The sequence below is a fragment of the Poecile atricapillus genome, chromosome 2 (genome assembly GCF_030490865.1).
Source record: "Poecile atricapillus isolate bPoeAtr1 chromosome 2, bPoeAtr1.hap1, whole genome shotgun sequence".
In the NCBI taxonomy this organism is placed as follows: Eukaryota; Metazoa; Chordata; class Aves; order Passeriformes; family Paridae; genus Poecile; species Poecile atricapillus.
Genome location: NC_081250.1, coordinates 46,944,430 through 46,959,155, shown reverse-complemented (window position 1 = coordinate 46,959,155; position 14,726 = coordinate 46,944,430). Strand labels below are relative to the sequence as shown.

Below are 14,726 nucleotides of genomic sequence, written 5' to 3'. Positions count from 1 at the left end.
AACCAACTTTTTATTTTCAACTTCTGATATAGTTTCCTCTTTTTATTTCCAGCTGAAAATCATTTGGTCTGAATTAGAAACTCATTTCCGCTTCCAGGAACCAGATCTTTCTTCTGACAAATGCACTTATCACTGAGCTTCTTGGCCATGTGGGGTCCTAAGACACTCCTTCACGAGACTGTCTACTCTTTATTATATACTGCCACTCCATCATTGCTTTTATTGTTAGATAAGGAAAAAAAAATAATATGAAAAAAAAAAAAGGCATCAGTGACTTTCTCACCCGTGCCCTAACACTCTGAAGGTACATAGACACAGGAATGTTCCTGCCCGTTTGTTGCTAATCGAACACGGCAGGTTTTTGGGTTAACCCCCTGGAGGCAGGGGTTACCTGGACGAGCAGCCCTGTGCCCCGCTCCGCGGAGGGGAGCGCAGCCGCGTCCCGCGGGCGCCCTGTGCCCTCTGCCGGCGGCACCTCCGGGAGAAGGCAGGCGGGAGAGGAAACGGAGAGGGAAAAAACAGAAGTAAGAAAAAGAGGGATTTGTGAACGTAGTATTTTCCATGCGCCCCGCATGCCACCTCTGGTATTGCCTGAATTCCCGCTGCCCCCTCTCGTCTGACCTCCAGAGCCCTGTAACGCAGCTCTCTGCCCAGGAACCTCTTCCGCCACTGCTGCACAATTTCACTAAAATGCCTCAGACGTTTTTCAGGCAGCAATATCCCCTTTCCCCCCCCCCCCCCCCCCCCTTACACAATATGTAACACAGCCTGCTTTGGGTACGTTTTCCCAGATTTTCTACCAGGTCCTCAGGTGCAAAATCCACATGGTGAGTGAAAGCGTGCTGGCCTGCATCGGATATCAATTTATGCTTCTTAAGTTGATTAGGCTTTTCCCTGATTTGTTTTTATCTCAGTAGTTTTGTTTGTTTGTTTTCTACTTACTGGTTGGATGGCATCCAGGCAAGTCATAAATGTCTTTTTGGATTATGAATGGTAATATATAAAGTTTTTTACTCTCTAATTTTCAGCAAATATTACTGTTGTTTGCAATAAATGAGCCTGAACAAGAGAAAAGAATTAGCTTGTATCCACATGTACTACCTCTAACTTCTTCCAGGTAGACAAAAAAAGTATTTTGCTCTGTATCTTAACAAAGAAGTAATCTTTAAATACTTTTGGAACATGCACTCAACACTGTACCAGGCAGAAAATACACAGCCTGATTTTCATTTACACAAAAGCCAATTTATAAAGCTCAGGAAGCCTTGCAAAGATTAAAGCAAATGTCTGCACCCACTTAGAGCTTTCTTTCCACACCAGAGTTGTGTAACTGAATAGCTGCTCAGGACTTGCTGCTGCTGAACCGGGTAAGCATGCCACACCTAACACCTTACTCAGGGCAAAGCTATGTAGATTGCATGTTTTGCATAAAGATGCATGTATTTTCTTTTGTGGCAGTCATTTTCATACATTTGCAGCCCTTCAGGTCTCAGAAAGCATGATGATGGTCTCAGCATTTTGTTCCCTTTTCCTTCCACTGATTGTGTTGATTTAACTGTCATTAATACAGAAGCCATCGAATTACACAGCCACACCCCACCATTTCAAAGTATAATGTTGCATTAAGTTAAAACTGGCTATATAGTGAAAAATAATTTCCTATAATTAGAAAAATTCATATATGCATATCCAAACATATTTTTTGTAGGAAACTGACTAAAAATCATGAGCATAAGGACTTATTTTCCTCTTTAATCTTCCTGATTTTTGGATTTTGTATTTAAGTTGACACAATAAAAGAAATGGAATCACATACTGAAAAGGATGAATACAGTCTCTGCAAAAGGATCAGGTTGTGTCAGCTGAATTCCCTAGTGAAATGGGAATAATTCTCTTTTAATGGAAATGCTGAAGTCCAAAGCATGTGTCTGCCATCACCCTGCCACCTCTGAGGAGTAAAGACATATGACTGGTCTTGTGTTTGAATTCCTCTTTCTTCTTCCAAGCCATATTTGGAGAGATTTTTAGAAACAGGAGGGCTAAACCCAAGGAAAAAAAAATCCAAATCCTTTAGTGCTAAAATTACAGGGACTTTAGGACAAGGATAGGGCAACTCCAAGAGTAGAGCAGAGATTGGAGAAGTATAAAAAAAACTTGAATGTTCAGTTGCAATCTTTCTTTTTGCAAGGTGGGTGCAAATTTTTTTGGTTTTCCTTTTCTTCTTGCAAAAGGGGTGCAGTTGTTCTTCTATGAAATTTAACAAGGGAAAGTGCCAAATTCTGCACCTGGGACATGGCAACTGTGGTTGTGTGCACAGGGAATGAGAGGCTGGAGAGCAGCGCTGCAGAAAGCTGAACATGAGTCAGGAGAGCCCTGGCAGCCAGGAGGGCCAGCCCTGTCCTGGGGGGCATCAGGCACAGCACCACCCTCCAGGCAAGGAACACACCTTGAGTCCTGTGTGCAGTTTTGGGCACCATAATATAAAAAATACATTAAGCTGTTAAAGACCATCCAAAGGAGGGCAATGAGGATGGTGAAGTGCCTTCAGGGGAAGTCGTATGGGAGGTGGCTGAGGTCACTTGGTCCGTTCAGCCTGGCAGAGACTGAGGAGAGACCTCACTGCAGTTACAACTCCCTTGTGAGAGGAAGAGGAGGGACAGACACTCATCTCCTCACTCTCAGGACAGGACTTGAGGAAACATCATGAAGCTGAGTCAGGGGAGATTTAGATTGGATATCAGGAAAAGGCTGTTCACTCAGAGGGTGGTTGGGCACTGGAACCCAGGGAAGTGGTCACAGCACCAGGCCTTGTCTGATTCCAGGAAGTGTTTGGACAGTGCTCTCAGGCATATGGTGTGAATCTTGGGGTGCCCTGTGCAGGGCACGGAATTGGATTCATTGATCCTGATGGGGCCCTTCTAACACAGCATTTTCTATCATTGTACAATTCCAATTCAGGTAGCAGTGACAATGAGGAGCGAGGACCAGAAACAGGCTCTTCACAAGACCTTTGGGACTTATTTGTGGAAATCCTAAGGAAGAAGTAACCTTCAGTTCAAAAGAAGACAACAGCAAAAATCCATCACACAAGAGACAGACAGACCCACCCTTGAATGTGGCAATAGAGTGGATATGATTCCATGAGAAAGCAACTTCTTGTGTCCTAAGGTAGAGAAGGTGCGTACAAAGATACCTTCTCAATCTTTTGAATTACATGAGAAATTTAACCATGGCTGACTGGCTTTTACATGTCCTTGGGAGTGTGAGGTTTTGGGATCTCTGCTATAAGCAGCAGGTTAGGGGATCCAGGTTCCAGGGCCAAGATTCACTACAGCACTTAGATATTTTTTTTCCAACCTGTAGCACTCCTTTAAAAAACATATGCAACACTGAAAGCACAGAATTTTTGTTGGAGTTAGGCCTCTGTTGCACTTGCATATTTAAAGTTAGTTTCCAATATGACTTTTCTTTCCTCTTTCCTTCTTTGTCCTCTGACATTTCTTCCTCATTTATTGCCTGCTCCTCTTCATTCTCATTTTGCATAAACATCCCCTATTCTCAATGCTGCTAATCAATTATTGTCACAGCTCTCTTCCTTTCTTGGTATCACCTCATTTTAGAGCATCCACTGTACTCACAAAGTAGATTTGTGGCAGACCCAGTAGTGAAACTTGCGTGCCTCTTTAAGACCCGATCTAGTTTTCAACTGCAAACTCAGTGTTGCCTCTTCCTTATTTTCCTCTTCTGCTCTCCCAGCTCAAGAGAAAGGTCCAAGCAGATATTACAGGTTTGACCCTGCTCTTCTCTTTCCAGAGTTCCTTCTTTTTCCTTGTTTTTTTTTTTTCCTTCTTTTTCAGGTATTGGCAAAATTTGAAGGTGTTGCCAATGCAGCTCATTGTTGAAGACTCATAATCTGCAAGTTACACAGAACCTTTATGATAAACAGCATGGCATCTCAGGATAAAAGTAGCATTTTCCTCAGTATATTAGGAGCTGGGTGGTCTCCAGCTCAAAGCTTCATCAGGGGATACTTGGGATGAATTTTTTTCGTAAATACTCACTGAAGGATTTGCTGGTACATAATAATAATAATAGGTAGGGCAGGAAGGGGTCTTCAGAGATCATCCCCTTGACTTAAGCCAAGATCAGTTTATAATTAAACCACCTCTGGAAGATGTTTATCTTATTTGTTTTTAAGAGGCTCCAACAATAGAGACTCCAGAGGTCCTTTAAAGATTCTATTGCTTAACTATTCTTTCTTTTGAAATTGGCCCTAATATCTAACCTGACTCAGATGGAAATTTTAGCCCTTCACTCCTTATCCAGTGCTTCTGTCACTTCTTGTAGCAACCTTTTGCCTATTTGAAAACTGATACTACATTCCCTTTGATTACTCTTCTCCAGGCTACTTTTTACATCTTCCTTGTGAAGACTTCAAGAGTGTTTTTTGCTGTGTGTATGTGCTTGGTGGAGGGGGAAATCTGGTTTGCAAATACCATGGCTGATGTAAAATAAGGATGACAGCAAGGGATAAAGGAGATTAGGAAAAGTCCCTGTCTTTCAGTGGAAATGCTTCCATGTTTCCTGAAGTGCAGTGTTCACTACTGGACACATTCCTTTAGCTGAGATCTCCCCAGTGCTAACCAAAGTTAACAGATGACTGGAAAGTAAGACTGTCATAATTTATTTTTCATTACTTTTTCTGCAGTTTTTCTAACAATGATAGCAATAAGGCTTATAATGACAGCTGAAATGTGGAATGTGGAAGTTCCATGCTGCCTGCAAAAAGGAATTGTGTGCTAACATGAAACTACTTTAAACCTGGTACAGGCAGTTTGTGAGTTGTTAGTGCGCATTGAAGCTCTTTCTGTTTGAAAGGCAGGTAGAATTTTTCCAAGTACCACCTCAACAGGGTGGACAGTTTTCTCTAAAGAGAAAATACCTTTTAAAACTTTATCACGTTTTTCTGACAGTCATTCTGCATTCTGCTCTTTGGAATCCTCTTCTCCTTCCATTAAGTGGCAATTTTAAAAGCATCCTTCCCATGAAGTATTTCTTCAGCAAAACCCAGGATTATGAGTGGGCCACAGTTTCCTTGCAATGCAGCCCCAGGACTCATTCTGGAAGCACAGCTCTACTCGATGAAATTCTCTGTGACTTTGTAACATGACAGCTGCATGGGAGAAATGGCTGAAGACAGCTCTGTCTTGTGAAATATGCCTTCCTTGACCAGCAGCGCAGGATTTTTAGTATTTCATAGTATTTCATAGATGCTTTTTATATATATGTGCATGCAAACACATATACTTGTATGTGCACACTTGAGAGTGCATTGTTTAGTGAATTCTCCTCTTTTTGCTGTGGGGCTAGCAGCAGAAAATGAATGCCATCCTATATTCAGGCTTCAGCCCATTGTCAATATATACCTTGATACATATCATATCATCAGTGTAATCTGCCCGGAAGGGAAATCCTCTGAACTCCCACGTGTCATGCCACAGGAGCCATGCTACAAGATCCCTTACTGGGAAACAAGTTGTAGCACATTGAGGAACTGGAGTGGTTGCACCTGCCTTGTGAAACAGTAAGTCAGCTGCTGCTGTCTGAGCATAATGAGTTGTTCTGTCAAACTAAAAAGAAAATGAGAACATGAAACAAGCAGTATATTTTAGAAGGAGCTTTTCCCCTTCCCTCACATAATCTCTTCGGTGATAACAGCTGCATGCTTCCTGAGAAGTGGGTAAGGCTAGAGATTTTTGTTGCCTATAGATACTTCTTTTGAATTGTTTTTGGTAACATCAAAAGTAAGTAGGATTTTCTAATAGTAGGAATAGAATGGGCAGAGAAGTCCATACCTTTTGTAAATGTAAATGGGGCTTTTGGTGTGAGAGAGGGAGTGTCACCAAGGGTCTGTGGTGTGAGCAATGGTAGGTGGGAGAGTAGAAATGATCCCAGGCTCTCTCCCAGGACAGTCTGTAATGCTCCAGGCAACACTCACAAGGAAGTGAAACTGCCTACATTGCCACACACCACCCGTGGAGAGACTGAAGGCAAACACAAATTGAAGAGGAGCTTGTAAAGAACACTTCTGTATGTAACAGGTAATTTGTATCTGCAGAGCTGGAATGATCACCCGGAGCAATACAAATCTGTGGCAGAGGTATTTACAATTTGTACTTGAAACACAGGCCTGATTTTTCTTACTTTGCATGCATCTCCAAGTGCTTCCTTATGTAGACGTACTCAACATTTACAAGTCAGGTGTGATTCAAGATCTGCAGAGATCAGTGGTTTAACTTAAATTACCAGCAACTCTGACAAAGCAGTATTAGAGTCAGCAAGAAATTATAATGGCCGGGCCAATCTGTTTTCTTTTCAATCAATCAAACAACTCGAGACTTGGCCTACTAGCCTAGATGAACGGGTATATTGAAACACAAATGAACGTGTTATTTTACCTGCTGGTGTTTTTAATTATGATGATGCGGCAGCAGAGAGGATGCATTGGACAGTAGAGGGCACTATGACCTCAAAAATAAGCTTCAGACTGGGCTGTAATTGAGCCTTTTTGTGAGCACAGCTGATCAGACAAATGCCCTATTCCAACCAAAAAAGAGCTCTGTTTGTTTCTTAGTAGTTCTAGAGACTAGAGAAATAATGTCAAAAAGCAAGGAGGGGTTGGACTTAGAGATAGTGTAAAGGAATTATCACTACAAACTTCCACAGTAGCAAACTGAAAAAAGGGATAAATTTCATCAAGATGCTTGATACTGTGACATATATTAATGTTTTGTGAACACAGTCTTTAAAGCCTGGGTTGGGTGCTATTCTTAACGAAGTTTAAGAATATATAATGAAGTATTTAGGATCATGCTCTGAGATGGATTGTCAAAAAGTTGAAAAGGTGAGGAAGGAGATGAGGAGATGCAGCTACTATTTTTATTCACCAACAGGGACTCCAAGTACCATTTTCAAATTTTTTCTGCATAAAATTTGTATCACATTTTTAGTTTTGTATGGGTATTGATCAAAGGGTTTGTAGGCTAAGTATATATTTTTTTTTTCTCCTCTTTATAAGGTATTTAGCGAAAAGACCAGATTTACCAAGAAAGGATGCCCTGCAGTCCTCAAAGTGACTGTGTTAGTCACATCAGCTTGTCATAAAGAATTCACCCTTTCTCAGTCATATGCAGGAAGCAAACAGCATTCCCAAGCCACGACTTTGTCATTTAAGGGGTGTTTGATGTGTAGGATTATTTTGCCTTGTCTTGTCTGCTATGTTGCTCAGTTTGCCAGAGGTAAAACTATCTTTCTATCTTTTTATCACTGTCTTAATGTGCTTCTTCTCTACCTCCAGTAACCAGGGCAGCAAGGCACATTCTGGGATCCCCACCAAAATGAAAATCAGGTCAAGAAAAGTGTGAAGCAGAAAAAAACTTGCTAACATCTGAACATGCAAGCTGCTGCTGCTTCTGATCAGCTGTTTGTATTACACAGTGGTCCACAAGCTTCTCTTGCCAAAACAGATTTGCCAGTAAATCTCCACCGATGCAGATATACTGACTTCAACATGGCAACATATTTCAAGAGCCCCACTGTTTCTCACATCTGGCTGCTCTGCCAGTTGTTCACTGAAAATCTATTCTGTGAGTACTTCCAGATCATTGCTTTTCTCCTGCTTCTAAGTCCACTGCTGACCTTCCTGTATTTCCACCATAAGTGGTGTCTATATTCTCAATCTCACGCAGGGAGCATCTGCCATGAAATATAGTAGTAACTCAGCCCATGTTCATATGGTCCTGTTCTGTTGTTATCACTTAGCTTCTGCTTGTCGCTGCAAGCTGTTTCCTCCGTGTTCTCTGATGCATCTTTTGGCAGCTGCTACTTAGAGACACAGCAGATAAACACCGACTCCATAAAAAATTAAGTAAAACCACCGTGGCTAGTAAATCAGGTTAGGGGAAGCCAGATCCATCACTTCTGCTTGTAAATATTGAGTTCTGTGGTCCTCAGGTAACTTTCTCTGTAATTTGCTCCTCCAAATAGAAGCATAATGAGATGCAGTTGCTGTGGCTGTGAATCATGGCATCTATGCCAAATTAGCATGACTACTCACAGCGGCCAAATGCCACGCAATAAGAATGCGGCGTGTACAGCAAGAGATCTTAATTTTGAAATCTGAAAGGAGATTATGTCATGCAGGGGAGTTAAAAGTCCTCAGAACAGTGAAGAATTACAGAAACATTCCAGGCCTCAGCTGGGAGGAGATGATCCCACTCCATGCCTGAGGAAGGGGCATTGCCAAATCTCCCCAGTCAGCTGGTCAATAGGGCAAGTGAATGCGTGTGCTGCTTTCATTGTTCTGTCTGCAGCAAGGAAAGAAGGGTAACTGGAAATATGTTAGAACTGCTTAAAAGGTTCTCAGTGTATTTAATTTCTTTCCTGAAGTCATAGTATTTAGCAGTCCTTTTTTTTTAAAACTATTTTATTTTCAGAGCTGCAGGGAAGCACTTAAGGTAGCATGAATATGTGGTACTGGAAACTGGAAGCAAAGAAATAAGAAGAACTCTGGTGGAGACTAATTAGGTTTTCTGAGTCACTAATGTTCTTCAGTGTTATTCTGGCAGTAGGAAGTTTGAGACTTATAATCAACATTACAAAAACAAAGGAAATAATTTCTGTGTCAAAGAAAGAAGGGCCTTCAGGACCTCTCATCCAAAATATGTGATTTTTTTGTTTCTTTTGTTGTTGTTGTTGCCAGGGTAGACAAGCTAGGTAAATTGTTCTTATTTGGTTCTAGTAGAAAAAAGGTTTTCCTTGTATGAGCAATTAGCCATATAGACACAGATAATCCAGTTCTACATGGATTTTTTTATATATATAAAAGTTAAAATGCAACTACAACTTTAAAAGTGACTAAAGATACATATGAACAGACATGTGCAAGTAGAAATCAGATTACTAACCTACCAGGAGCATACTTTTTCTTCCTCAGAATATAGGTAATGGATGTTTAAAGGGGTCAGCTCAAGGGGGGATATTTGTATCCTGCAGAAGGTGAACTGGTCCCACAAAGCTGTTAAATAGGACAGGGTACACACTATGATAGTTTGCCACTGCATTCTGCTCTTTTTGTTTTTCCCTAGGAAATTCCTCCATGTACAAACTCCAATGGCAATCCTGCATCTTTACTTCTGCCTTACAGGACTCCTTTGTCTCCTGCACTCCTGGTCTTCAAAAGAAGAGGTCCCAACTCTTTCTGTTGCCCTAAAGATCTTTCTGTAAGTAAGAATTTGTCTGCTGTGTGACTGAAGCTCAAGTAGTATAAATAATGAGTTAAGTCAGATATGGCCATACGGCCATATGGCGTGGAGCTCTAAATGCTCTAACATCCCAGCTAGTTACCTGAGGCTCTGAGCTCCACATTGCTGCAGCTCTCTCGCTGTCAGCACTCAAAATGGCACATTCAATGCTAGGCTGGGTACATCGAACCACACAGCAGCCACACAATGGTTTTCTGAACAGCCACACTTTCTAGAACATGCCTTCACTGAATGCTAACCTTGGATTAAATGAACCAAGGAAAGGGAGCCTGAAGTTCCCCAACTTGCTACAATGCAGTCCTGCTATTATTAAGTCTGCTGCTGAACGTGTGAAAGTGTGGGGGATCAACAGAAACTTCACAGAAGCAAAGCCCTGTGGTAGGTGGAAACGGCAGCCTTGTCACAAAATCTGCAGAATATGCTCTGAGGCAGTGCCACTGGAACAAAGCAGAAACATCATTACAGACAAAAAAAAGGAATCTCTACAGGCACCCTTATCAGAACACCTTGAAGGTGACTGAAGAGAGAAGGGGATGGTACTCGTAATAAACTAGAAAGTGAAGGTCTCACTTGAGGCAAGAGACAAAGAGAGAACTGGTGTAATGGAACAATAAAGAAGATGAGAATGAGTGGGGGAGAGGAAAGCAAGCTCTTGATGTTTGATAATGAGATGTGCCCATCCAGCATCCTGAGGAACAAATACTGTTCGAGAATATATAGGAACTGCCAAGGCCAATGTGCTTCACTCGCAGGGGCTTATTCCTGAGGACTGTAAATTACTTCCACTGACAATGTGTCACAACCACTATCCAGATGAGATTGCTGATATCTGTCACAGTGGTTTGGAAATATGAAGAGACAGTCCAGTGATCACAGAAAATATGTGAGCAAAGAGATAGAGAAGACCTAGTGGAAACAGAAATATTGTGTTCCAGAACGTGCCTTGTCCTGGAAAAGCAGAAAACTATGGAACCACATATTATGGATTTTGCTTTCCTCGGACAAAATAAGTTAGGAAAATCTGATTAAGATGATGTCTTTCCTATGTACTTGTGTATGTCCTTCAGCACCCTTGAGAGTTGAGAAATAGAATCTATTTTCCCTTCCTTTTTTGTTACAAGCAGAAAGATATGTGCTGATTTATTGGAATCATCCTTTCGCTGTGACGTGCAGGATCAGTAATGAGCTACACTGTCTGAAACATGATGCTGGATATTAAACATAGCACTTCCCAAAAGAATATGCAATTCCTGTGATGATATAAACCCAAGCTTTATTTCTTACTACTTGTATTGTATAGATTGAAACAAATGTCATTTTATTTTTAGAGGTGTACTGCTCTACTGCAGCTCTTCTGAAGTAGTGTTGGAGGTTTACTACAGCAAGTCATGGTTGCTGAAGATGGGCGCCTTTACATTTAAGAACGTGATGTTCTGTTTTTGAACACTTATAGTAACTTTTTAAACCTTTAGGATTGTTTAGTAGTATGTGCCTTTGTAACCACGTTCTGTGGGTGGTACCTGTTGAAATAAATTGCCTGAAGAGTTTTATTAAGAGAAAACAGCCTGAAGGTAATTGATCTGCTGCAGGCTGGAGCAGGCCCAGTTAATCTCAACGGCTGAGCCATTCCAGAGCTATTTTATGAACCTTAATAATATCAACCCGTCAAGTTTCTAAGTGTTCCATGACTCTATCGATTTTGGCAAAAATTGAAATATAGGTTACAGGAGTTAAAAATCAGCAGAACATATAATACTGCTCTTTTCCTGTGCTGGTTATGTAGAAAACTCTATCTGGAGCCTGCACCCTTCAATCACTCAGACAGCAACAATAGACTCCTTTGGTTACTGAATTTACAACAAGGCTACTCAATTAAAATCAAATACAAAAAAGAACAGATTGTGGGACTTTTTCTCCTGTAAAGCAGGCGGGGAAAATAGTATGTAGTCTTCAAACACTTGAAGGGTGTTCCTTTTATGCCTTTATTTATATTTAGTATGTAATAAGCACAGATAAATGTTTCTTGCAATATGAAACTGCCACACATAATTCATGTTGGAAGAAGAGCCTGGGTACTCAGGAGACTGGCTGTCTTATATGAAAAATTGTATTTCTTCCTTGCTTGCTTTTTTGAGATCAGTGTAATACATGTCCTTTGCAGTTACCTCCCCAAAACAGCTAATGATAGAACTCCCACTACAAATGAGTAGTGATTCTCCCCCAGCAAGGAAAGAAACATGGGGCCAAGAGAACTTGTGGACACACAGGATTTCTGTCAGTCCCACAGGTTTGCTTAGTACCAGTTTGTATCTTTACACCTTTATTGGGGTGTAAGCAGCCTTACTACTACCACAAAGACAGCAAAAGCCATCCTGCTCTTACACTTCCATTGCCTCAGTGGTTGGATCTGAACAAAAATTACTTTCCTGTGCTTACAATGTGCCAGTTATATATCTGCTAAACAATTTTTTTTTAGTGCTTAGTCTGGTGTTTGCCACAGACTCAAACCTTTTGTTTCACAGGATAGGATTAATAAAAATAATTAGGGAAAGGAGATGGACATAAAGAGGTTGTAAACATTTTAGAAGAAACCTACATATGTTATGTCAGAGGAAAAAAGTGGAAAGGCAAGTAAAAATAAATAGTTGAATGGAAAACTCAAATATAAAACTTGGGAGCAAAAAAAAAAAATGAAGAGAGCAGAGGGATAAAGAAAAGCATGAAGGCAGCAGTGAGGAGCACCTGGGAGGTAAGGAATAGGTACAGTCAAGAAAGAGAAAAATAAGAAGAGGCCAGGTAGGAGGGAGCAAAATGGATCTGTTTAGAGAGATTGCTGTTACTGAAGAGGTACACTCTGCTATATTTAATCAATATTATCAAAAAGTAGTAATTAAATTAATATATTGATATATTAATATATCCCTATTGGATGAGGCACTGCTTGAGCACTGTTCTGTCCTGAGAGCACAAGAAGGAGGAGGAACAGCGGCTTTGCTGTAGCTGGGTCTTGCTCCACAGTTGTTCTGTATATTCACCACTCTTCAAAGAGGAGTAATTAGAGTAGGAGCTTCAGGGATTGCTACTGAGAGCTCCTGAAGAGAACTGCTCCGGAAAAGTCATGGAACACCTCATGTCTCAAGGGCGTTTATGTGCAACGGGGCCTTTTAGCCTCTGAACCCAAAGCAAGAGTTTGGCTGGACCTGCAGGGTGCTCATGAGCGAAGAGGCTGCATTGCTAAAGCAAAATCACAATGAAACTCCAGAACAAGAAGCAGGACAAGGAAGTGTTTTCTGTGGTGCGGAAACCCTATAGAACATAGCAGTTACACAGACAATTTACCTTCTGGGAGTTTTAATTTTGGGAATTTGAACAGGGGGAGGGGTGCCGGGCACTTCTGGGGTGGGCTCAGTTTAAGCAGACGATGTTACAAAGCTGAACGGCCCGAGAACGGGAAAGGCAAATGAGCGAAACACCAAGAGATGTCGGAGGACGAGGCCGCAGCAGCGCGGAGGGCACTGCAGGCCTGTCCGCACGGGGACCGGCGGGAGAACCGCAGGCGTCCCTCAGAAAACAGAGGGAAGGAGCGAGCGGGAAGAGCCCCGCTCCCGCCTCCTCCTCCTCCTCCTCCGCTCCCGCCTCCTCCTCCTCCTCCCTCCCCCCGCCGGGCTCCGGCGCGTCCGTGAGCGGCGGGGCGGAGCGGGGGCCGCGGGAGCCGCTCCCCGCCCCGCCGGCAGCACCGCCCCCGTCCCCACGTGTCCAGCCGGGCGGAGCGGGCGGCGGCGGCGGCGGCCGAGCGAGGACCGGCCGCCCCCTCGCCCCGTTACTACGAGCCCGCCGGCTGCGGCTCCGCCCCGTGGCCTCCGGGCCCTGCCAGGGGGCGGGAGAAGCTCCTCGCTGAGCACCGCCCCTCTCGGCTCGGCTCCCCTCCCCTCCGGCGCGGCGCTCCGGCCCCGGCGGGGACTATGCGGAGATGGTCGTCCCGAGCCGAGGCAGGAACAAAGAGTCGCCGCCGCTCAAGCCCGGGCAGCAGCAGCAGCAGCAGTCGCCGGGCGCCAGCCCCAGCCGCGGCCGCCGGCCGCACTCGCCCGGCAGGCAGGTCTCTGGCGGGGCCCGCGCCATGCGGAAGGGAGGCGGCGGCCGGCGGGGAGCCAGGGGCGACCCCCGGGGACCCTACCGGGAGGGGCCCGCGGCGGACGGGGAGCGGGACGTGCTGGGCCGCGGCCCCCTGAGTCTCCTGCGCGTCTGCGGAGACCGGCTCCGAGGTGAGGTTCCTGCCCCGAACCCTGCGCCCTCCCAGCTCCCTCTGCCCCCGCTGGGATGGGAGCTAGCCCTTCCTCCCGGGGGAAGTGCTGTGGGGCTGAGCGCCGCTTCCCGTCCCTCTCTCCGGCAAGTGGCGGTAGTCTTGCCCCGTGGCACGGGGTGGCTGTTGGCGGGGAGCGCCGGGACGTCTTTCCCCGGGAAGCGGCGATGGGGGTCCGGCGGCAGGAAGGTCCATCCCGCGGGAGGGAAGGAGGAAGGGAAGGAGGGAGGCGGGCGGTGTCTGGCGCTGCCCGGGGCAGCGGCGGCGGGGTCGCTCTCTCGCCCTGCCCGGGCCCGTGCTCCAGCCTCTCACAGCGCGGGGACGGCAAAGAGAGAAAAGCTGACAAAACCCACACAGGGATCGGCAAGAAACGGGGGCGAGGGAAAGGGAAAGGGCTTTTTACCACTTCAGCATCCTTTGGGGGAGAAGTGGGGAAAGATGCTGTTTGTGTAACTAACTCTTGCTAAAACAGCCTGTCTGGTGGTGTTGACTATCGCAGCTTGCGGTGCTGGCATGACCAGCTTATTTCTGCTGGAAAGCATGGGAGGTTGTTTGTTCTTTAAAAGTCTGACTTTCTGCTTGAGCGAATTTGCCAGTAATACAGCTATGTAGAAATTCCCTTTTGACAAGTTATTCCGTAAAAGTTATTTCAGAAATTAAAAACCGGATTATTTATATAGTCACTTTTGTCGTCTGTCTGTGATGTTTAAAGCTTTTATGTGTAGTTACGGACTTGCTGTATGAAGTTCCAGCATTTTTGAGGTCTAGTCAAGATTTTTTACGTAAAACTAATGTTGCAGAGTTCAGATTTCCTTTTGTAGACGCTGTGCTTAAGTGATGCTTATGTGCTCTTTTGGCAGTATTTGTTGTCGACAGAAAGGCCTTCATCACAAAAGCTGATAGCAAGATATGGCTCACATTTCTTCTGGGTAAGTAGAAGGAATACATCGTGGGGGTGGAATACTAATCTTTTTACCTTTCTTTCTCTGGAATTGTAGATCGTGTCAAAATACATTTGGAAATACTACTCGGGAAAAAGCAAATAACATAGATGATGTTGAAAAGGGACAGGAGATACCTTCCTACCTGGTAACTTTTGTAAA

The 14,726-nt window shown here is 44.0% G+C and overlaps 2 protein-coding genes across 3 annotated transcripts in view; both read left to right on the top strand.

The window, feature by feature from the left end:
- TBX20 (T-box transcription factor 20) overlaps positions 1–9,465 on the top strand; it is a 56,044-nt gene extending 46,579 nt beyond the window's left edge. Inside the window, exon 8 of the mRNA XM_058833509.1 lies at positions 9,147–9,465. Coding sequence (XP_058689492.1) covers positions 9,147–9,271 — 125 coding nt within the window. The 3' untranslated portion in view covers positions 9,272–9,465. The remainder of the gene's footprint in view (positions 1–9,146) is intronic.
- A 3,627-nt stretch (positions 9,466–13,092) lies between these two features.
- DPY19L1 (dpy-19 like C-mannosyltransferase 1) overlaps positions 13,093–14,726 on the top strand; it is a 46,874-nt gene continuing 45,240 nt past the window's right edge. For both annotated transcript variants that reach the window (XM_058833188.1, XM_058833187.1), the window contains exons 1-2: positions 13,093–13,585; positions 14,484–14,552. In XM_058833188.1, coding sequence (XP_058689171.1) covers positions 13,294–13,585; positions 14,484–14,552 — 361 coding nt within the window. In that variant the 5' untranslated portion in view covers positions 13,093–13,293. The remainder of the gene's footprint in view (positions 13,586–14,483; positions 14,553–14,726) is intronic.